The sequence below is a fragment of the Salmo salar genome, chromosome ssa11, assembly GCF_905237065.1.
Source record: "Salmo salar chromosome ssa11, Ssal_v3.1, whole genome shotgun sequence".
NCBI classification, from domain to species: Eukaryota; Metazoa; Chordata; class Actinopteri; order Salmoniformes; family Salmonidae; genus Salmo; species Salmo salar.
The window spans coordinates 37,184,933-37,210,349 of NC_059452.1; the positions used below are offsets into that span (position 1 = coordinate 37,184,933).

At 43.0% G+C, this 25,417-nt stretch overlaps 1 protein-coding gene across 1 annotated transcript in view; it reads right to left on the reverse strand.

The window, feature by feature from the left end:
- LOC106591416 (A disintegrin and metalloproteinase with thrombospondin motifs 17) overlaps positions 1-25,417 on the reverse strand; it is a 200,131-nt gene that overhangs the window by 72,371 nt on the left and 102,343 nt on the right. Inside the window, exons 8-13 of the mRNA XM_045689469.1 lie at positions 21,476-21,581; positions 7,800-7,940; positions 5,398-5,548; positions 2,679-2,780; positions 1,944-2,089; positions 1,678-1,847 (exon numbers count right to left, since the gene is read on the reverse strand). Coding sequence (XP_045545425.1) covers positions 1,678-1,847; positions 1,944-2,089; positions 2,679-2,780; positions 5,398-5,548; positions 7,800-7,940; positions 21,476-21,581 — 816 coding nt within the window. The remainder of the gene's footprint in view (positions 1-1,677; positions 1,848-1,943; positions 2,090-2,678; positions 2,781-5,397; positions 5,549-7,799; positions 7,941-21,475; positions 21,582-25,417) is intronic.

A 25,417-nucleotide genomic window follows, 5' to 3' on the forward strand; every position in this document is an offset into this window, starting at 1 on the left:
CCACGTATCTTAATTTGATCTATCTGTTGTCGCAGAGAATTTTCCAATTTGCAATGCAAATTGTAGTGTTTTCAAAATGTTAAAAGGCTTCTAAAGTTTGTAACTTCCGCCTCAGAATGTCAGACTTGATGTGCCCTAATGAAAAACATTCCAATAATTATAATCCACTTTGCTGCAGGATTTTTTTTCTTCCCTGCTGTGAGAAGCAGGGTCAAATTAAGATAGCGCATCTGTAAATGTTGAACTGACTGAACTGCTAACGTTGCTGATCTCAGTTCAGATTAGGAAGTGTACAAATAAACTGAACTGAACTGATCCTACTGGGATGGGATATTAAGGAAGGAGAAAGGGAAGAAGGGAGGAAAGGAAGGAGGGGGAGGAAAGAGGGAAGAAGGCCATTTTACAGCTCTCAAATAAACACCTGCTGGATTAACAGAACCCTCAGTTCATAAATACATGAAGACATTTTGTCAAACAGCTGTAAAAATCTTACACCACTGACAATACATCTTAACAACACACTGATCAAAGGCCTCACACAGAGTGATATCGACAAGGGTCCTGAACAGCAGTTTGTGTCATGTGGTTATAACCTCTTCTTGTACAGTATGGTTCTCAGCAGGGTTGTGTTCATTAGGTGCCAAACTGAATAAAAACTGACCTAAACAGGGAGGGACTACCTGGACCAATGAGAAACATTCATTTTCCCCCTTTTCCGTTGCAAACCATTTTAAAACACTGCATGCTCATGACCTTGATCAGACAGATTTGGCAAGAGTGGTCCGTGAGGAAATTAGATGACTGGGAAAAACTTGGACAGACATCAATCTAGCTAACACTAAATCAAAGCTGCTGGGAAGTCAGATGCGGATGCTTCCCAAATAGCACCCTACTGTATAGCCTTTTGTAGGGCATTACTTTTGACCAGGGACCAAAGAGATATAAAGGGAACAAGGGTGTCATTTGGGAAGCATGAGCTAATGACAAGGAAAATAAATGATTTGCCAAAGAATACTGAACCGCTAGAAGTCAATGAGGCCAGCCTCAGTGGCAGTCTGTTTCTGTTAGCCAGATGATTGTTGTCGTGGCAATGCAAAGCAAACACGTTTGCCAAAGCAATGACAAAGATATACAGAAGTCAGTAACCCATTTTGGTACAATATGATAACTACATCAACATCAACCCAATTCAATAATCGTGCACCTGACAAGTCATCTACAGTGTGTGTTTTGGGGTTTTACTATCCTTGTGGAGACCAGAAGTCCAAGTGGGGACATTTCACTAGTCCCCACAAGGAAAAATGCTATTTTACGCATAGGGGTTAGATTTAGGGTTACAATTAGAATTAGGATTAGGGTTAGAATTAGGATTAAGGTTAGGGTTAAGGGTTAAGGTTAGGTTTAACATTAGGGGTTAGGGAAATGAATGGGAATGAAATATTTGGTCCCCACAAGGATAGTAAAACAAAGTGTGTGTGTGTGATGCATACGTGTGTATATGTACGTGTGTGTGTGTGTGTGTGTGTGTGTGTGTGTGTGTGTGTGTGTGTGTGTGTGTGTGTGTGTGTGTGTGTGTGTGTGTGTGTGTGTGTGTGTGTGTGTGTGTGTGTGTGTGTGTGTGTGTGTGTGGTTTTTTTTGCGGGCACTCTGCATCTCCAGAATATTTCTTCCTCTCACCATCGTTATTGACTGCGGTCCATATGCTGTTCTTCTTCTTGCCGGCCTGGCGGTCATGGGAGAGACACTGCAGCTCTCTGAAGCTGGGTGTTCCTTTAGGGCAGGGAGGACCTTCACACACTTTATGTTCCACACTGGCCTTCTGACAGTTACTACCACCGGGACCTGGCCTAGAGACACAACCAGTATGAAAACACACTGAGACACATGTGGTACACACGCACGCACGCACACACACACACACACACACAAACCAGATGACTTACGGCGGGTTGTCACATTTCCTCTGTCTGAACTGGGCTCCGGTGCCACAGGTTCTACTGCACTGGCTCCACTGACTCCAGATGCTCCAGTCCCCATCCACATGCTGTGGGATAGGGCTTTTACTTACACACTCCCCTGCCCGGCACCACTGACACACACACACACACACACACACACACACACACACACACACACACACACACACACACACACACACACACACACAGACACAGACACAGACACAGACACACAGACACAGACACACACACACAGACATAGACACAGACACACACACAGACACACACACACACAAACACAAACAGACACACACACACACACAGACACAGACACAGACACACAGACACACACACACACAGACACGCACACACACACACACACACAGACACACACACACACACACACACACACACACACACACACACAGACAGACACACAAGAGACAGTGAGAGAGAGAGAGAGAGCGAGAGAGAGAGAGAGAGAGAGAGAGAGAGAGAGAGAGAGAGAGAGAGAGAGAGAGAGAGAGAGAGAGAGAGAGAGAGAGGAACAAAAGTTAATGCTATTGGCACAGGCAATTGACCAATGGACCAATTGCCATATAATGCTAAGAAAAGTAAATGCCAGTGTCAAAAGACCGTATTGACTTTGGCTGGGCCTTCCCTGCTGACAAAGAGGTGAACACACACACACACACACACACACACACACACACACACACCCTTGTCAGCTCCACACTCTGTGCCGTCCAGAGGAGGGTCCAGCTTGGTCTTACAGGACTTGTCTCCTTCCACCAAACACCACAGGCCCGCGCACATCAGGTGCTGAAACACACACATACAAACACACACACACACAAACCACAAACACACACAATAACTGCTGAAAAACACACCGCAATGAAGCTTGTGTCACTAAAACCCATCCTTGCAAATATGATTATCGGATGTCGTTCAAATAACAGGCTGTATAAGAAAACTGTCTGTTGGAATGCATCTGTTCAGTATCTGACACAGGGCATACAGTATGTTTATGACAGCAGTAGACACAGTCCAACAGCAGACAGATTCAGACCATGAGAGTAAACCCTGTGTCCCTGGAATCTCTGGCATCCTTACAGAGAGAAAACAAAGACAGAGAAAGCAGAAAGAGTATACTGAAGTATGTCATGCAGCTAAATGACTTCAGTTCAAGTATGCCTGCAGTTATTTTTCCAGTCCTGAGCGTCCTCCTTGTAACAGTGAGTTGATGTGCACTGCCATCAAACATAGTCCCACGACCAGTGTGTCTGTGTGTGTGATGAGGTCTGTCTGAAATATCTATCTATCTATCTATCTATCTATCTATCTATCTATCTATCTATCTATCTATCTATCTATCTATCTATCTATCTATCTATCTATCTATCTATCTATCTATCTGTCTGTCTGTCTGTCTGTCTGTCTGTCTGTCTGTCTGTCTGTCTGTCTGTCTGTCTGTCTGTCTGTCTGTCTGTCTGTCTGTCTGTCTGTCTGTCTGTCTGTCTGTCTGTCTGTCTGTCTGTCTGTCTGTCTGTCTGTCTGTCTGTCTGTCTGTCTGTCTGTCTGTACTCTTAGAAAAAAGGGTTCCTTGGCTGTACCCATAGGAGAACCATTTTTGGTTCACGGTAGAACCTTTTTGGGTTCCATGTAGAACCTTCTGTAGAAAAGGTTCTAAGTGCAGCCCAAAGGGGTTCTATCTAGAACCAAAATGATTCTACATGCAACCAAAAAGGGTTCCTGAAAGGGTTCTCCTAATGGGGACAGCCGTAGAACCCTTTGAAGGTTCTAGATAGTGCCTTTTTTTTAAGAGTGTTTATTTATCCTCTACCATAGAACTGTAGCAGGAACAACAGGCTGATTTAGAGATGTACTACACTCACAGCTTCCTGAGTATATGTATAATACTGAAGTATTTCCTCTAGGTCATACATGTCGAGGTATTGATGTTTTATTCAAACCTTTGCATTCAAGTGCATATTAAGTTTCTAAGACTGAGATTATTTTTAGCAGGTACACTCAAGGTACTGTTCATCACGCTGTTTGATGAAAGCTAGAGAAAGTACAGTAGCGGCTATTTCACTGTAGCTATGCCACACACACACACACACACACACACACACACACACACACACACACACACACACACACACACACACACACACACACACACACACACACACACACACACACACACACACACACACACACACACACACACACACTACCTCTTCCTCTCTCAATGTTCGAGAACATTTTCCAATCTGGCGGTGAAGCTCCCAAGGTGGCACAGCAACCGTTAAACCATTATGATCAGACGTACTTCCATCTCCTCTCTGCTTTGACCCCTGCTGTAGAACCATCTGTCTATGTTCTGACACCCATGTATTGTGTGTGTGTGTGTGTGTGTGTGTGTGTGTGTGTGTGTGTGTGTGTGTGTGTGTGTGTGTGTGTGTGTGTGTGTGTGTGTGTGTGTGTGTGTGTGTGTGTGTGTGTGTGTGTGTGTGTGTGTGTGCCTGCGTGCGTGTATGTGTACATGCGTGCATGTCTCCTCTGGGTCTCTGTAGGATCAGGAAGTCTAGACGACGGGACATACGTCTTGGCAGGGTGTGAAAGCTGCCATTAAACCCTCCTACCAGGCTCTGGCTGGGCCGGTATTGAGTGGAAACAGTGGTCAGAAGCTCTGCAGTAATAGTCTGCCTTGTTTTGAATGGTGGACTGGGAGAGGGACAGCAAACATTTGGGAAACCAGACTGAGTTCCAATCTAAACTGAAATACCTTGCAGTATTGGTGTTTGGCAGCTTGGCATATCATTTTGTTGGGGGGGGGGGTTCCACTTAAACCTGAAATGTGATGTATTTAATGTAGAGGAAACACAGCAGCGTGTGATGATCAACCTGGTGTGTGAAACCAAACTGGACTGTCAGCACCTGTCACTCTGGACAGATATTTTGGCCAGATTTCCCTAGCAAACTTTAAAAGCAGGCACCGGGAGGATGCCCCGGGAGGATGCCCCGGGAGGATGCACCGGGAGGATGCCCCGGGAGGATGCCCCGGCATCCGGGAGGATGCCCCGGGATAGAGAGGGAATGAGAAGGAGGAGGAGAGATCAAAGAGGAGTGTGTGAGTTGGTAAATCAATTAGGCAGACAGCAGGAAAGAGGAAAATAGCCCAGAGGAGAAACAGTATTACATCACAGTGGACTGACAATATCTTTCACAACCCATCATCTCTGCTCATCATGACCCCATCAGCACACCTTCATTACATCATGGCCCTGATCTGTGTACACCACCAATACAATCTGATTTGATTTGATAGAGTCGACACTACACTATGTCGAAACACACGACTACTACACAGCTGTCAATAGATCCGTGTGTGTGTGTGCGTGTGTGTGTGCATACACACATGTGTGTGTACCTCCATATCATTGCAGAAGGTGGCGTTGGTTCCAAAGAGGATCTGACACTGTTCGTCTGCACTGTAGTGCATGCCTGGCAGCTTGGGTGGCAGGCGAACCTGGTAGCGGCTTCTGGGGTCTGTGTGGAGCAGACAGCTGCTGGCTTTGGACCTGTCACACACACCAGCGCATGCACACACACACACACACACACACACACACACACACACACACACACACACACACACACACACACACACACACACACACACACACACACACACACACACACACACACACACACACACACACATAGTTGACAGTATGTCCTAGCAGGGATAGACTGTAGTTGGATGGTTTATCAAGTTACACACTGACTAAATGATGAGCCCAACCCTGGTTACCATTGTAATGTAGTATTGTATGATGGTCCTCTGTGTGTGACTGACCAGTATCTGTCTCTGTAGAGCACAAAGCCCTGGGATTCACCAGAGAGCCTTTATCTTAGAGATCCATAGAGAACACACAGCAGAGAAGGTATCCAGTAGACTACACACACACACACACACACACAAACATGGACACGCACACGTGCACACACACACACACAAACACACACAACTAACCTTGTGGGGACACACAATTCAGTCCCATTCAAAATCCTATTTTCCCTAAACCCAACCCTAAACCTAACCCTAACCCTTACTCTTACCTTAACCCTAACCCTAACCTTAACCCTAAACCTAACCTTAGCTCCTAACCCTAACCCTAAATCTAACCCTAGCTCCTAACCCTAACCCTAAACCTAACCTTAGCTCCTAACCCTAACCCTAAATCTAAACCTAGCTCCTAACCCTGACCCTAAATCTAACCCTAGCTCCTAACCCTAACCCTAAATCTAACCCTTAGCTCCTAAATCTAACCCTAGCTCCTAACCCTAAATCTAAATCTAACCCTAGCTCCTAACCCTAACCCTTAATGTAATTCTAACCCTAACACTAATTCTAACCTTAACCCTAAACCCCCTAGAAATAGCATTTTACTTCGTTGGGACTAACAAAATGTCCCCAGTTGGTCAAATTTCTGTTTGTTTACTATTCTTGTGGGGACTTCTGGGGACTTCTAGTCCCCACAAGAATAGTTAAACACGTCCACACTACCATACATAATCCAGAAAACATAGACCAAAAAACTTGACCTTATGGGTCCTTGTCAAACCTAGTGCACTATATAGGGAATATGTTGCCATTTGAGACACAACTCTAGAGGAACATACACTATGGATACAGCAAGGAGACTGTCTGTGCCTTGACTCGGGAATATGTGGTTTTGATAAATCAAATCAAATCAAATGTATTTATATAGCCCTTCTTACATCAGCTGATATCTCAAAGTGCTGTACAGAAACCCAGCCTAAAACCCCAAACAGCAAGCAATGCAGGTGTAGAAGCATAACATTGTGGTATAGGAAAAGAGAAATCCTTAAATGTTATATTGATGCCTGCAATGTGTGCATGGGTAAAGCTTATTTTGACCGAACCTCAACATTCACCTTTCACCACACAGGTCTGCTAAAAAGGGGGTTGGGCAACTCTGGTCCTGGAGGGCAGCAGTATGTACAGGCTTTTGTTCCACCCCAGCACTAACAGTGTGAACATTAACACTTCTGTTACATATAATAATGGTCCAATGTCAAGGGACTGATTTCAGAGCACCAGACAGCCAATAAACTCAATTTCTAGTCCATGCTCCAGTCACAGTCAATCAGATCCATTGTTTGCAATATAAATCAGGCCATCGCTATGGTAATAGCTTCTAGGCAACAGCAGCCCATAGATAAAAGCCGATGCCATCTCGTAGAGTTGTGATGAATGCATTGAGTAGGAGACGCCATTCAACTTGATTAAACTGCCTGACAGCGGTAAGGGCTGGAACACAGTAAGTTCCATCGCTGTGAGTGACTGGTTACAAAGACCTTGTCAAAGTCAATTAAATAATGGCTGGAAGGAAACTAGAGGTCATTTATTCAAGGAAGTGTGTGAGTTGGGCGGAGGGATACATTGTATAATGATTGTGTGTATGTATGAGTGAGACTGTGTGTGGGTGGGTGTGTGAGTGAGTGTGAGTGTGTATCAGTGAGTGTGTGCATGCGCGTGTGTGTGTGTGTGTGTGTGTGTGTGTGTGTGTGTGTGTGTGTGTGTGTGTGTGTGTGTGTGTGTGTGTGTGTGTGTGTGTGTGTGTGTGTGTGTGTGTGTGTGTGTGTGTGTGTGTGTGTGTGTGAGTGTATGTGTCCAATCTGAAAGTGGAAAACTGGACCCTTTAGGCCAGTGAACTGAGGCACATTTTCCACTCTCATAATATTGCTATGCTCCACTTAGTAACCTAGAGTGTGTGTGTGTGTGTTTGTGTGTGTGTGTCTCACCTGAGGAACTTCTCCAGGTCGTCACGGCTGCAGGGGGACCATGATAGGTCGCTGGGGTTACGGCCCTTCACCCATTCACCAGACATGATGTGGGAGTGGCCTGTACAGGTAGCATGGTCGTCATCATGGCTCATCCCCATGCTGGAGAGAAAATCACACACACACCATTACATACCATATAGACACACACCATTATATACCATATAGACACACACCATTACATACCATATAGACACACACACACACACCATTATATACAGTATCCCTTCTTTCTTTTCTCTCCAAAACTCGTTGAACGTGCCGTCCTTGGCCAGCTCTCCTGCTATCTCTCTCAGAATGACCTTCTTGATCCTAATCAGTCAGGTTTCAAGACTGGGCATTCAACTGAGACTGCTCTTCTCTGTGTCACGGAGGCTCTCCGCACTGCTAAAGCTAACTCTCTCTCCTCTGCTCTCATCCTTCTAGACCTATCTGCTGCCTTTGATACTGTGAACCATCAGATCCTCCTCTCCACCCTCTCCGAGTTGGGCATCTCCGGCGCGGCCCACGCTTGGATTGCGTCCTACCTGACAGGTCGCTCCTACCAGGTGGCGTGGCGAGAATCTGTCTCCGCACCATGCGCTCTCACCACTGGTGTCCCCCAGGGCTCTGTTCTAGGCCCTCTCCTATTCTCGCTATACACCAAGTCACTTGGCTCTGTCATATCCTCATATGGTCTCTCCTATCATTGCTATGCAGACGACACACAATTAATCTTCTCCTTTCCCCCTTCTGATAACCAGGCGGCGAATCGCATCTCTGCATGTCTGTCAGACATATCAGTGTGGATGACGGATCACCACCTCAAGCTGAACCTCGGCAAGACGGAGCTGCTCTTCCTCCCGGGGAAGGACTGCCCGTTCCATGATCTCGCCATCACGGTTGACAACTCACTTGTGTCCTCCTCCCAGAGTGCTAAGAACCTTGGCGTGATCCTGGACAACACCCTGTCGTTCTCCACTAACATCAAGGCGGTGACCCGATCCTGTAGGTTCATGCTCTACAACATTCGCAGAGTACGACCCTGCCTCACACAGGAAGCGGCGCAGGTCCTAATCCAGGCACTTGTCATCTCCCGTCTAGATTACTGCAACTCGCTGTTGGCTGGGCTCCCTGCCTGTGCCATTAAACCCCTACAACTCATCCAGAACGCCGCAGCCCGTCTGGTGTTCAACCTTCCCAAGTTCTCTCACGTCACCCCACTCCTCCGCTCTCTCCACTGGCTTCCAGTTGAAGCTCGCATCCGCTACAAGACCATGGTGATTGCCTACGGAGCTGTGAAGGGAACGGCACCTCCATACCTTCAGGCTCTGATCAGGCCCTACACCCAAACAAGGGCACTGCGTTCATCCACCTCTGGCCTGCTGGCCCCCCTACCTCTGAGGAAGCACAGTTCCCGCTCAGCCCAGTCAAAACTGTTCGCTGCTCTGGCACCCCAATGGTGGAACAAGCTCCCTCACGACGCCAGGACAGTGGAGTCAATCACCACCTTCCGGAGACACCTGAAACCCCACCTCTTTAAGGAATACCTAGGATAGGATAAAGTAATCCTTCTAACCCCCCCCCCTTAAAATATTTAGATGCACTATTGTAAAGTGGTTGTTCCACTGGATATCATAAGGTGAATGCACCATTTTGTAAGTCGCTCTGGATAAGAGCGTCTGCTAAATGACTTAAATGTAAATGTAAATGTAAATATACCATATAGACACACACACACACACACACCATTATATACCATAGACACACAAACACACCATTATATACCATATAGACACACACACCATTATATACCATAGACAAACACACACCATTATATGCCATATAGACACACACACACACCATGACACACACACCATTATATACCATACACACACACACACCCTTATTTACTCATACACTACTGGTATATGCTCATGTCTCTCAGGCGCACACACACACACACACACACACACACACACACACACACACACACACACACACACACACACACACACACACACACACACACACACACACACGTATATCTTACAATGTTTGTGAGGAGCAGCAATTGATTCACATTTAAAATCATATTTTCCCTAACCACTAACCCTAACCCTAATATAGGAGAAACCAGCCACACCTTCTTGACACGCCTCAAACAACACCTCTACATAACTGAAACTAACACACTACACACATACTTGTCTATTTATGGAAAAATCACATTGATTAACTCTTTGGTCGTTTCACATTTTACTTACTTACTAATGGCACTGCCTACTCCTGATGACTCGTTTTTTTAAATCATATGAACAAAAAATATTTAATTTTATTTGGAATGCTAAGCCAGACAAAATTAAATGTGCCTATTTATATAATGAATATGGAGGGGCAAAAATGATTAAATATTAAAGCTTTAAACCTCTCACTAAAAGCTTCACTCATACATAAATTATACTTAAAACCAAAATGGTTCTCCAGTAGATTATTAAGAAAGGCTCATCCTTTATTCAAAAATTGCCTTTTTGCCTTTATACAGATCACAACTTCTCATTTACGACTGTATTGCCCTTTCTTAAACAAGCCATACAAATCTGGTTTCAATTTCAGTTTTATCCTCCAGAAAAAAATGGAACAAATATTACAACAAATATTATGGTTAAACTGAAATATACTGATTAATAAAAAAAACACTCTTTATGGAAAAAATGTTTAAAAATGGTATTATATTTATTAATGATATTATGAATAGAAACGGAGGAGTTATGTCACATATGCAGCTATCGAAAATATATGGGAATATCTGCTCAATCCAAACTTACAATCAACTGATTAAAGCACTACCACAAAAATTGAGGAGGGAAGTGGAAAAGGAAGAAGGTACAGTAGGGAACTTGTTTGCCTGCCATATATTAAAGATACAAATTGGCTGAAAGGAACTGCATAAATAGAAAAATATACCAGTTTCATTTGAGGACAAAAATGTTGACAGCTGCGCCATACATGTTGCAAAATAAATGGGAAGAGATTTTTGATGTACAAATTCCATGACACATGGTTTATGAACTGGTACAAAAAACTACATTTGATTCAACACTTAGAATTTTTCAATTTAAATGATTATATAAAATTCTTGCCACCAACGTAATGCTATATATATGGGCATACAGCAATCTCAGCTCTGTAGATTTTGCTACGAAGAGACAGAATCAATAGATAATTTATTCTGGTATTGCCCCTTTGTAGCTTGCTTCTGGTCACAGGTTCAGGAATGATTAAAAAAATCACAACATGCAATTAAAATTAACTTTACAAATAACAGTGTTGGGCGATTTGGAAAGCCATAGTTAGTCAATAAATAATATAATAATGCTCGTAGGAAAGGTTTTCATCTTTAGCTCACAATCTGTGGATACTATACGAAACAAGCTACATAAATATGTGTATGCAACCAATAAAATTTGATTTCATTTGATTTGATTTCATGATCCCTCAGGCGAATACCCGCCAAATGTTTTCCCATATTCTCCAGACTGACTTGCTATATACAGACAGAACAGAAAGTTGCAATAGGCCCAGCGTTTGGCACCAGCACAAACAGAAACCCTCTTAAAACTAAGCCTAAACCTAACACCTAAGACTAATAATTGCCTTATTACAAGTGAGGACCGGAAAAGTGATCTCACTTCTCTGAATTTTTTGTTGGTTTAGTATTCTTGTGAGGACTTTTGATACTCACAAGTATAGTACAACGTGTACACACATACATACACGCCTTTAAATGCGGAAGACACATTTCGGTTGAATGCATTCAGTTGTACAACTGACTAGGTATCCCCCTTGCCCCTTTGTATCTCTGCAACACACAACTATACACACAACATACACTATTGCAACAGACATTATAACATACTTTGAACACGTATAAATTCCTCTACACAACTGCAGCCCATATTAACACACCTGTTACATATTCATTGGCTAAGGTCAGGGACTCAGGGAAACTTCAACAGGAAAGAATAGCTAGTGTACAGCTATACCACAGTAAGGATTTGTGTGCGTGCGTGTGTGTGTGAATGCGTGTGTTTCCTCTAAAGCTGTGACCTACATTTTGCAAATGAAAAACAACAACCCGGCCTGAAATCCCGGAAGCGCCTCAGAAACTAACAAAAACCATTGAGTGGAATGACTGGACTCCCAATGCACAGCCGTTGTTCCTGGCTTTAATTAAACTATATACAATTACATATTGAGAGCCATATTCCTCCATGTCCACTGCAACACCAATAAGAGATCAGCCACACTAAAACCAAGATGACCACAGCTGGTCTGGGTCTGTCCTGCTACTCAAACTTTACTGCTGCTGGATACAGTTTAGCATTTTCCCCACTAATGGTTAAGGTTAATTGGGGGATCCAAGATCTGTTCCTAGGGGAAACTTTACCCGAAGCACCACATTGGAGAACCGCAAACTGGGTTGGAGTGCAGTGCAAGTGGCCAGTCCCAAATATGTTCCTTTTGTCTTTCTCCAGATCTCTGTAGGCTCTGGTTTAGTGCACACATTTACAACAGGGAAAGCAAACACATGAGGGTTGTGTTCATTAGGCAAAAAACTGAACAGGGAGGAATTACCTGGACTAATTTTCGTTAACTGTTGCAAAACGTTTTAAAACTGTTGTATGCCCTAAACAAAAAATCAAATCAAATCAAACTTTATTTGCCACATGTGCTGAACACAACAAGTGTAGACTTTACCGTGAAATGCTTACTTACAAGCCCTTAACCAACAGTGCAGTTCAAGAAGAAGAAAATATTTACCAAGTAGGATAAAATAAAAAGTAACACAATAAGAATAACAATAACGAGGCTATATACAGGGGCACCGGTCCCGAGTCAGTGTGCGGGGGTACAGGCTAGTTGAGGTAATCTGTACATGTAGGTGGGGACGAAGTGACTATGCATAGGTAACAAACAAACAGAGAGTAGCAGCAGTGTACAAAAGGGGGAAGGGGTCAATGTAAATTGTCCGGTGGCGATTCTTATGAATTGTTCAGCAGTCTAATGTCTTGGGGGTAGAAGCTGTTGACGAGCCTTTTGGTCCTTGACTTGGCGCTCCGGTACCGCTTGCCGTGCGGTAGCAGAGAAAACAGTCTATAACTTGTATGACTGGAGTCTCTGACAATTATATGGGCTTTCCTCTGACACCGCCTATTACATAGGTCCTGGATGGCAGGAAGCTTGGCCCCAGTGATATACTGGGCTGTTCGCACTACCTTCTGTAGCGCCGTATGGTCAGATGCCGAGCAGTTGCCATACCAGGCAGTGATGCAACCGGTCAGGATGCTCTCGATGGTGCAGCTGTAGAACCTTTTGAGGATCTGGGGACCCATGCCAAATCTTTTCAGTCTCCTGAGGGGGAAAAGGTTTTGTCGTGCCCTCTTCACGACTGTCTTGTTATGTTTGGACCATGATAGTTTGTTGGTGATGTGGACACCAAGGAACATGAAACTCTCGACCCTCTCCACTACAGCCCCGTCGATGTTAATGGGGCCTGTTCCGCTCGCCTTTTCCTGTAGTCCACGATCAGCTACTTTGTCTTGCTCACATTGAGGGAGAGGTTGTTGTCCTGGCACCACACTGCCAGTTCTCTGACCTCCTCCCTATAGGTTGTCTCATCGTTGTTGGTGATCACGACACTGTTGTGTCATCAGAAAACGTAATGATGGTGTTGGAGTCATGTTTGGCCACGCAGTCGTGGGTGAACAGGGAATACAGGAGGGACTAAGTACACACCCCTGAGGGGCCCCAGTCTTAATAAAATCTTCTTGGAGCTTGGGTCTATTTTCCTGAATTTCTGCTTGACTGACATTCCCAAAGTAAACTGCCTGTTACTCAGGCCCAGATGCCAGGATATGCATATAATTTGGTAGCATTGGATAGAAAACACTTTGAAGTTTCTAGAAACAGACGTTCCGCTAGCGGAACGCCTCACCAATAGCCAATGGTAGAGCGTGGCGCGAAATACAAATACCTTAAAAATGCTATAACTTCAATTTCTCAAACATATGACTATTTTACGCCATTTTAAAGACAAGACTCTCGTTAACTTGTTATGGATAGGGGGCAGTATTTTCACGGCCGGATAAAAAACGTACCCGATTTGTAAAGCCTTTTTGAAATTGGACAGTGTGGTTAGATAAAGGAGAGTCTTGTCTTTAAAATGGTGTAAAATAGTCATATGTTTGAAAAATGGAAGTTTTCGGATTTTCGAGGAGTTTGTATTTCGCGCCACGCCTATCATTGGATATTGGAGCAGGTGTTCCGCTAGCGGAACGTCTAGATGTAAGAGATTAATCTAACCACATTGTCCGATTTCAAAAAGACTTTACAGCGAAAGCAAAACATTAGATTATGTCAGGAGAGTACCCTGCCAAAAATAATCACACAGCCATTTTCAAAGCAAGCATATATGTCACAAAAACCAAAACCACAGCTAAATGCAGCACTAACCTTTGATGATCTTCATCAGATGACACTCCTAGGACATTATGTCATACAATACATGCATGTTTTGTTCAATGAAGTTCATATTTATATAAAAAAACTGCTTTTTATATTAGCATGTGATGTTCAGAACTAGCATACCCACCGCAAACTTCCGGTGAATTTACTAAATTACTCACGATAAACGTTTACAAAAAAATATAACAATTATTTTAAGAATTATAGATACAGAACTCCTTTATGCAATCGCGGTGTCAGATTTTAAAATAGCTTTTCGGCGAAAGCACATTTTGCAATATTCTGAGTAGATAGCTCGGCCATAACAGGCTAGCTAATTTGACACCCACTAAGTTTGGTGCTCACTAAACTCAGAATTACTATAAGAAAAATTGGATTACCTTTCCTGTTCTTCGTCAGAATGCACTCCCAGGACTTCTACTTCAAGAACAAATGTTGTTTTGGTTCGAAATAATCCATAGTTATATTGAAATAGCTCCGTTTTGTTCGTGCGTTGAGGTCACTATCCGAAGGGTGACGCGCTGGCGCATTTCGTGACAAAAAATGTCAAAATATTCCATTACCGAACTTCGAAGCATGTCAAACGCTGTTTAAAATCAATTTTTATGCTATTTTTCTCGTAAAATTGCGATAATAGTCGTCTCGTGCACGCGCACTCCAGTGTCATTGTTCCCTGCCTGACCACTCACAAAAACTCCTGCTGTTTTTCGTCCAGAGACTGCAGAGACGTCATTCCACTTTCTGGCGCCTTCTGAGAGCCAATGGAAGCCTTAGAAAATGTCACGTTACAGCAGAGATGCTGTATTTTTGATAGAGATGCCCTAGAAGGAGAACAAATTGTCAGACAGGGCACTTCCTGTATGGAATCTTCTCAGGTTTTGGCCTGCGATATGAGTTCTGTTATACTCACAGACACCATTCAAACAGTTTTAGAAACTTTAGAGTGTTTTCTATCCAAATCTACTAATTATATGCATATTCTAGTTTCTGGGCAGGAGTAGTAACCAGATTAAATCGGGTACGTTTTTTTATCCGGCCGTGAAAATACTGCCCCCTAGGGCAAACAGGTTAACATAATATATGAGACTATAACACCGTTGATATGGCAGGCGAACTTCCAAAGAAAAACCAACCAGAGATTTTATTTTTGAGCTCCCAGGCTCTTATAATGGAAAGCTATGGATTCTATGTAATTCCAGCTCCCAGATTGCAATTCCTATGGCTTCCACTAGAAGTCAACAGTCTTTGTTCAATGTTTCAGGCTTGTTTCTTCAAAAACTAGCAAGAATTTAGAGTTTTTGTACAAAGACTCCCAGTTCAAAATCAGTCTGTTGGCGAGCGATGAAGAGGACGCATGTTTACTAATTTTACTTTTCTGTTGAACGTACTTCTTTCCGTATGAAATACTATAGTTTATTTACATTTTAGGATACCTGAGGATTAAATAGAAACGTAGTTTGACTTGTTTGAACAAAATTTTGCGGTAGCTTTTTGGACTCCTTTGTCTGCATGTTGAACGAGTGGATTACTGAAATCGATGGCGCCAATTAAACATACTTTTTTGAATATAAAGAAGGATTTTATCTAACAAAACGACCATTCATGTTGTAGCTGGGACCCATGGGATTGCAAACAGAGGAAGACTTTCAAAAGTAAGTGATTTATTTAATCGCTATTTGTGATTTTATGAAGCCTGTGCTGGTTGAAAAATATGTTGATGTGGGGCGCTGTCCTCAAACAATCGCATGGTATGCTTTCGCTGTAAAGCCTATTGTAAATCGGACAACGCAGTTAGATTAACAAGAATTTACGCTTTTAAATTATATAAGGTACTTGTATGTTCATGAATGTTTAATATTACGATTATTTATTTGAATTGCACGCCCTCCAATTTCACCGGATGTTGTCGACTGGTGTCCCGCTAACGAGACGCCTATCCCTAAGGATCAGCGTGGCAGACGCGTTGTTGCCTACTCTTATCATCTGGGTGCGGCCCGTCAGGAAGTCCAGGATCCAGTTGCAGAGGGAGGTGTTTTGTCCCAGAGTCCTTAGCTTAGTGATGAGCTTCGTGCGTACTATGGTGTTGAACGCTGAGCTGTAGTCAATGAACAGCATTCTCACATAGGTGTTCCTTTTGTCCAGGTGAGAAAGGGCAGTATGGAGGGCGACTGAGATTGCGTCATCTGTGGATCTGTTGGGGCGGTATGCGAATTGGAGTGGGTCTAGGGTGTCCGGGAGGATGCTGTTTATGTGAGCCATGACCAGCCTTTCAAAGCACTTCATGGCTACTGACGTGAGTGCCACGGAGCGGTAATCATTTAGGCAGGTTACCTTCACTTCGACTATGGTGGTCTGCTTGAAACATGTAGGTGTTTCAGACTCGGTCAGGGAGAGGATGAAAATGTCAGTGAAGCATGCATGCTTTGATTACACATCCTGGTAATCCGTCTGGCCCAGCGGCTTTGTTAATGTTGACCTGTTTAAAGGTTTTGTTCACATCGGCTACCGAGAGCGTTATCACACAGTCATCCAGAACAGCTGGTGCTCTCGTGCATGCTTCAGTGTTGCTTGCCTCGAAGCGAGCATAAAAGGCATTTAGCTCGCCTGGTAGGCTCGCGTCACTGGGCGGCTCCCGTCTGTGTTTCCCTTTGTAGTCCGTAATAGTTTTCAAGCCCTGTAGTAGGATTCAATCTTAATCCTGTATTGACGCTTTGCTTGTTTGATGGTTCGTCTGAGGGCATAGCGGGATTTCTTATAAGCGTCCGGATTAGTCCACCGCTCCTTGGAAGCGGCAGCTCTAGCCTTTAGCTCGATGCGGATGTTGCCTGTAATCCGTGTCTTCTGGTTGGGATATGTACGTACAGTCACTGTGGGAACGACGTCATCGATGCACTTATTGATGAAGCCTATGACTGAGGTGGTGTATTCCTCAATTCCATTGGATGAATCCCGGAACATATTCCAGTCTGTGCTAGCAAAACAGTCCTGTAGTATAGCATCCACGTCATCTGACCACTTCCGTACTGAGCAAGTCACTGGTACTTCCTGCTTTAGTTTTCGCTTGTAAGCAGGAATCAGGAGGATATAATTATGGTCAGATTTGCCAAATGGAGGGCGGGGGAGAGCTTTGTATGCATCTCTGTGTATGGAGTAAAGGTGGTCTAGGACTTTTTTTCCCCTGGTTGCACATGTGACATGCTGGTAAAAATTTGGTAAAACTGATTTAAGTTTTCCTGCATTAAAGTCCCCGGGCCACTAGGAGCGCCGCTTTTGGGTGAGCATTTTCTTCTTTGCTTATGGCCTTATAGAGTTGGTTGAGAACGGTCTTAGTGCCAGCTTGTTTTGTGGTGGTAAATAGACGGCTACGAATAATACAGATTAGAACTCTCTTGGTAGATAATGTGGTCTGCAGCTTATCATAAGGTACTCTACCTCAGGCGAGCAATACCTCGAGACTTCTTTAATATTAGACATCGCGCACCAGCTGTTATTGACATAAAGACACACACCCCCACCCCTCGTCCTACCAGAGGTAGCATCTCTGTTCTGCCGGTGCATGGAAAATCCCGCTAGCTCTATATTGTCCGTATCTTCATTCAACCACATCTCGGTGAAACATAAGATGCTAGTTTTTAATGTCCCATTGGTAGGATAATCTTAATAGTAGGTCATCAATTTTATTTTCCAATGACTGCACGAAGAAGAATGGAAGGCATTGGGAGTTTACTCGCTCGCGTCCCCTTTTCCGCCGTCGTTTCTTCACGCAAAAGGCGTGGATCTGGGCCTGTTCCAGTGAAAGCAGGATATCCTTCTTGTCGGACTTGTTAAAGGAAAAAGTTTCTTCCAGTCCACGGTGAGTAATCGCTTTTCTGATGTCCAGAAGTTATTTTCGGTCATAAGAGACGGTAACAGCAACATTATGTACACAATAAGTAAAACAAATAAGTTACACAAAACGCAAAAAAAATTACAAAATAGCACAATTGGTTGACCCAGGAGTGAACTGTATAAAGTCTTGGAGATTAAAAAGCGAAGTGTTTATTGGTCAAAGGTTTTAAAGGTGTACTATGCAGAAATCCTCCGCAATTTCCTGGTTGCTAAAATTCTCAAGTGGGTATAGTGTAGAGAATCCTTGTACCATCTAAACCGCTGTGAAATATATATTTCCATTACCAAAAATATTGTATTTTCACCTGTTTAAAACTGGTGTACAAAACCTTAAGTAAAAGACGCAAAAATGAAACTTAAAAACCGGGAAGCATAGAAATAGCACACATAGAACAGATATACCGCTTCTTAGACTTCTTAGACTAAAAAGCATTTTCAATTGAAATGATAATTTCCTCATCTTTGTCCAGGAATCTGCCCCAAAGTGATACAGACAAACAACAAATTGAATCAGTTCTCCAAGGGCTGTGGATTGGACATTGATTTCCACTAGGTGTGATAAGTGCTTGATAAGTATGCACCTCATTCACCGACTCACTTACATGAAGAGTAACAGAGACGAGCAAATCAATATCCACTGGCTCTGTGAGGATGCAACCATCTGGAAGAGCTACTGTGTAACAGTGAATACAAAGCAACTACATAGTAATAGGAAGGTGAGTACACAGTACACACTTAAACCCAGTAAAAGTATAGATTTCATGGCTAATTCCATGAGGATTGAAACAGCACTTGTTTATTTTCAGTTCTACATACTCATCTGGCATAATCGTTCGAGATTAATTTCTCAGGTTAGATCTGTCTTTATAAAACAATGTATTCATAGTGAATCACATGTGAAAGGTTTGAAAGCAAAACAACCGTGACCAACATAAATCATCATGTTTCCTGTTTCTCACCCTTGTTTTACTGTTGCCTTGATTGTTGAGAATTTATATTATTATTAATATATTCTCTTCCTACCTTCCTTAAAGTGGTAGTTCAGTATTTTACAACTTAATATTGTATGTTTTTTGTAGCCCTATCCTGCAGTTTATGACCAAATCGCCTCTTGTGGCCTTATGGGTGGAATGTTATTAATATTGTTTATAATTTCATTATTCATAAATATTTATTTTTTTAAAGTAGAAAATCCGGTGTTTCTATATGAAACGGTTTTGTTATATTTCAGTCATCTGTGATGTATATAAAGTGTAACATTGGGATGCAAACTCAAAATGTTATATATTTCAACTCTATACCTGACATGGTACAGGTGTCTTCTTTCTTTAAGTCCATAACCATGTGTGTGAGGTGTATACTTTTGTTTCAAAGACTACCCAGAAACACTCTGTGTGACCCTGATTTAACCCACTGCAGTATTAAATTACCAAAATAATTAGCTGAAGTTTGTTGACTAGGTGCATGGTCACTGATAAGACCAAACTGGAAACAGCAGTGCAGTGTAATAAGACATCCTATAGTAGTTTGGATCAGATTACCAGGTAGAAAGGAAGGAAAGATGCAACACTGAAGAATTGGAACAATGTCAAGGACAGGAACATGACAGCAGCACACACACACACACACACACACACACACACACACACACACACACACACACACACACACACACACACACACACACACACACACACACACACACACACACACACACACACACACACACACACACACACACACACACACACACACACACACCACACACACACACACACACACACACACTGCAATCATGCCAACCTGAGCTTACAATCTTTTATGTGAAAATATAGAGTGGGGCACTTAAACCCAATTCTCTCCAATTAATATGTGTTTCACACACTCTGGACAATGGAGCCTTGTCAAGGTACAGTGTATTTGCGTGTATGTGTGTGTGTGTGTGTGTGTGTGTGTGTGTGTGTGTGTGTGTGTGTGTGTGTGTGTGTGTGTGTGTGTGTGTGTGTGTGTGTGTGTGTGTGTGTGTTTTGTGCACATGCATGACTAGTTGTGTGTGAGAGTGTGTGTGTACCCTGTGTAGTACTTGTTGGGCGTGCTTCAGGCCAGCTCGTTACCTCTCTTCGCCTCTCTTGTGTGTGTCTGTGTGTGTGTGTGAATGTCTAGTGCATCTCTGTGTCTGTATTTGTATAATGCTTACGTGTGTGTGTATGTGCATGCAGGCATGTGTGTGTGTCTCCTGTTTGTGCATGCGGCTTGGGTGTGTGTATGTGTTTATTTGGGCACCAGTGGGGCGTGCTCCATGCCAGTTCATTACCTCTCTCAGACATTAAACCTGGGGTCCTTGCACCCTCAGCATGGCTGCCCAGATATACTGCCTGATGAAAAGTGTGATAAATCCTTCTGGGCCTGGCAAAGCCACAAAGCTGTTGCTAACGCTAATATACTCTGGCATTTTGGTGTTGGCTCCCTGTCACCGCTCTATCAATGAGGGCTTTATTCAAGTAATACACACACACACGCGTACGCGCACACACACACACATACTGTGCTATCCTGTCTTGAGTGAAGAAATGATGACGCTGAACTCAAGTCTGTGTGGCTAGAGAAGAAGGAACAATGCAACTGATTATACCAGAGAAAGACTGCATCCCAAATGGTAGACTATCCCCAAATGGGCTCATAGGGCTCTGGTCAACATTAATGCACTATATAGGGAATGGGGTGCCATTTGGGAGGCAGTCAAAGACTGAAGTGCCTGGGAACAGAACCTTACAGTACTGCCTATAATGGCTACTGTCAAAAACGATGTAATTACACTTTCACTTAGGAAAGAAATCCACAATAATGATGATAATAGTGGTTCATTCACATGGAATTATCTATTTATGAAACTCTAAAACTGCTCTCATATTTTTATCTTAACTATGGATACAGAGAGATACAAAGAGTTGTGCCCATGGATACCTCAAACTGTGAAGTTATCCAGTACAAAAACACTTCAAAAGAGGCTGAAACTTTCATCCAATCAAGACGGAGTCTGAAGAAACGATGCCTTCCATTGTTAAACTGAGGAGGGTGAAGTTGCTCTTAGACGCTGATCTTGGGTCAGTTTGGCATTTTCCCCACTAATGGTTAAGGTTAGGGTTGGGGGAGGGGATCCCAGATCTCTACCTAGGAAAAACTTGACCATTCACTGCTTTTGCTCAGGATAGACAAGTGCTCCTTTAGACAGACAGACGTACTTGTGTCCCAGCTCGTGGGCTATGGTGAAGGCCAGGTTGAGTCCGTTGTCCTCGGCCAGAACACACTTCCTCTTGGAGCTGCACGCCCCTCCCAGATAGGCAATACCTAGCGGAGGAGAGAGAGTGAATAGAGTGAGACTGGGTGAGACTAGGACCAATGTTCCCTCCCCAGGACTGCTGCGCAGAATAAAAATCAGCCAGCGCAGAGAATCACAAGATTGAACTTAACTCAACTTTCTAGTTTCCCTGTTAGTTAACACTATCAATGTTTCCCTTTACTGTGGGAAATGTGATCGATTGAAAGCAATATTAGCCACTTTCAATGCAACATACCGAAACAAAACAAACTATGCAAGACTTATTAGTATGCAAAACTAACTATGCAAAATATTTTGTTGTAGGCTGAATGCATTGGAGTAGGATTCTATTACACTGACAGGCACGACTCAGGCCTGTACTCTATACAGACCGGTGCGCCATAACCAATCAGAGCTACAGTAGGACCTATAAGCAAATAGACTATTGCCATATATGGATCTGTGCCACTCACTTTGAACTGGAATGTGTTTACAGCATGAGCAGTAGTGAGTAGATGAGTTTGTTTTGAGATCAAAGCGAGAGTTACATGTAGCAACGAGTGCACATTTGTACAAGTGTTCATATCCTTTGCTAGTTTGTGAGTTCTTACCCCAGTCATAGATCATTTGTAGTCTGGGGGGAGTGATTACTTCTTACAAAAGCACAAAATGTGTGCATTTCTAGACATCTTTGAAAAGCGAGTCAGGTAAAGGGCTTTTTTTTTGTCTTAAAGGGGCAGTGTTGTATTTTGAGACATGCTTGAAAAAGCTTAGTAGCCAATAGGCAGAGGGTAGCATAATTTGTCTGATTCTCAGTAATAGTAGTAGGAATAATTATGAATTTAATGTTTTATTTTGTAAAGTGGTTTCTTGCATCAAAACACACAACAACATTTTCAGTCACCACCTTGTCTGAAGGACAAGTGGATAAGTAGGTTAATGTCAAGCCCTGCATTTTTTTCGAAAGTCTCATGGAATGTACGCCTACATTGAACACCACACATTGGATGCTACTGTAGGCTGAACAATAGAACAGCTATTTCCATGTTAAAATGTTATGGAATGCATTTTCTCCATTGTTTTTGATGGTAGGCCATTCTGGTAGGCCTACATTATGATCAAAGAGCCATAGTAGCCTACTTGACCACTGTTAAAATTAACTTAAAGCGGGTACAGCCTCAGTGTTCACAGTAGACGCTCGCCAGAAATTGCACAGAATTTTGACAACGTTCAAGTTTGCGTTCAGCAGACCTGAGATTTGCTCAGTGACTAAAATAATGTGAGGAAACATTGACTAGGACTCTGGAAAGACAGTAATCACTGCTCTGACATGACTGGATCTGAGTTAATACAGTAATCACTGGTCTGACGTGACTGGATCTGAGTTAATACAGTAATAACTGGTCTGACACAACTGGATCTGAGTTAATACAGTAATCACTGGTCTGACATGACTGGATCTGAGTTAATACAGTAATCACTGGTCTGACACGACTGGATCTGAGTTAATACAGTAATCACTGGTCTGACACAACTGGATCTGAGTTAATACAGTAATCACTGGTCTGACATGACTGGATCTGAGTTAATACAGTAATCACTGGTCTGACACGACTGGATCTGAGTTAATACAGTAATAACTGGTCTGACACGACTGGATCTGAGTTAATACAGTAATCACTGGTCTGACACGACTGGATCTGAGTTAATACAGTAATCACTGGTCTGACGTGACTGGATCTGAGTTAATACAGTAATCACTGGTCTGACACGACTGGATCTGAGTTAATACAGTAATCACTGCTCTGACGTGACTGGATCTGAGTTAATACAGTAATCACTGGTCTGACACGACTGGATCTGAGTTAATACAGTAATCACTGGTCTGACACGACTGGATCTGAGTTAATACAGTAATCACTGGTCTGACACGACTGGATCTGAGTTAATACAGTAATCACTGGTCTGACACGACTGGATCTGAGATAATACAGTAATCACTGGTCTGACACGACTGGATCTGAGTTAATACAGTAATCACTGGTCTGACACGACTGGATCTGAGTTAATACAGTAATCACTGGTCTGACACGACTGGATCTGAGATAATACAGTAATCACTGGTCTGACACGACTGGATCTGAGTTAATACAGTAATAACTGGTCTGACACGACTGGATCTGAGTTAATACAGTAATCACTGCTCTGACGTGACTGGATCTGAGTTAATACAGTAATAACTGGTCTGATGTGACTGGATCTGAGTTAATACAGTAATAACTGGTCTGACACGACTGGATCTGAGATAATACAGTAATCACTGGTCTGACACGACTGGATCTGAGTTAATACAGTAATAACTGGTCTGACACGACTGGATCTGAGTTAATACAGTAATCACTGGTCTGACACGACTGGATCTGAGTTAATACAGTAATAACTGGTCTGATGTGACTGGATCTGAGTTAATACAGTAATCACTGGTCTGACACGACTGGATCTGAGTTAATACAGTAATCACTGGTCTGACGTGACTGGATCTGAGTTAATACAGTAATAACTGGTCTGATGTGACTGGATCTGAGTTAATACAGTAATCACTGGTCTGACGTGACTGGATCTGAGTTAATACAGTAATCACTGGTCTGACACGACTGGATCTGAGTTAATACAGTAATAACTGGTCTGACACGACTGGATCTGAGTTAATACAGTAATCACTGCTCTGACACGACTGGATCTGAGTTAATACAGTAATCACTGGTCTGACACGACTGGATCTGAGTTAATACAGTAATCACTGGTCTGATGTGACTGGATCTGAGTTAATACAGTAATCACTGGTCTGACACAACTGGATCTGAGTTAATACAGTAATCACTGGTCTGACATGACTGGATCTGAGTTAATACAGTAATCACTGCTCTGACGTGACTGGATCTGAGTTAATACAGTAATCACTGGTCTGACACGACTGGATCTGAGATAATACAGTAATCACTGCTCTGACACGACTGGATCTGAGTTAATACAGTAATCACTGGTCTGACGTGACTGGATCTGAGTGAATACAATAATCACTGGTCTGACACGACTGGATCTGAGTTAATACAGTAATCACTGGTCTGACATGACTGGATCTGAGTGAATACAATAATTAGACCAGAGTGAGACCAGAATGTGGAGACCGCTGTGGAGACCATACTCACTTGTAAAAGACTCATACCATAAACACAGATTTATTTCCCTCCCTCCTGTCCTTTTTTCTTTCTTTCAACCAGATGTTTCTCTCTCTCTTGCTCTTTCTCTCTCTCTCTTTCTCGCTCTCTCTCTTTCTCATACCTGGGACATTTGTAATACTGACCCAATTTATCACAGCCTCTCTGAAGCAGTATTTTAGCCAACCATTCTCAAATGCAGAGTTGCCTGTCATTTTACACGCATGACCATGCAAAAACACACCCATGCATGCAGAAATGCAAACACACACACACTAGCATGTGTACGTAGACACGCACGCACATGTACACACACACACGCACATGTATACAGATAACACACTCACAGAGGAGTACGCACACACAAACACACACACACACACACACACACACACACACACACACACACACACACACACACACACACACACACAAGCTCAGAAACACGTAATACAAATTATGTAATGTCAACAGAAATTCTTTATGTAATAGAAATGCTTGTGCTAAGTGCTTGAGGCTGGTCTAGTGGGTAATATATACACACATATAACCCCAGCATGGGTATAAATGTCATAGGCGTCGATGAACGGTGACCAAAATGCAGCGGGTATAGTGCTCATCTTTCCTCTTTATTTGAAAGAACACTC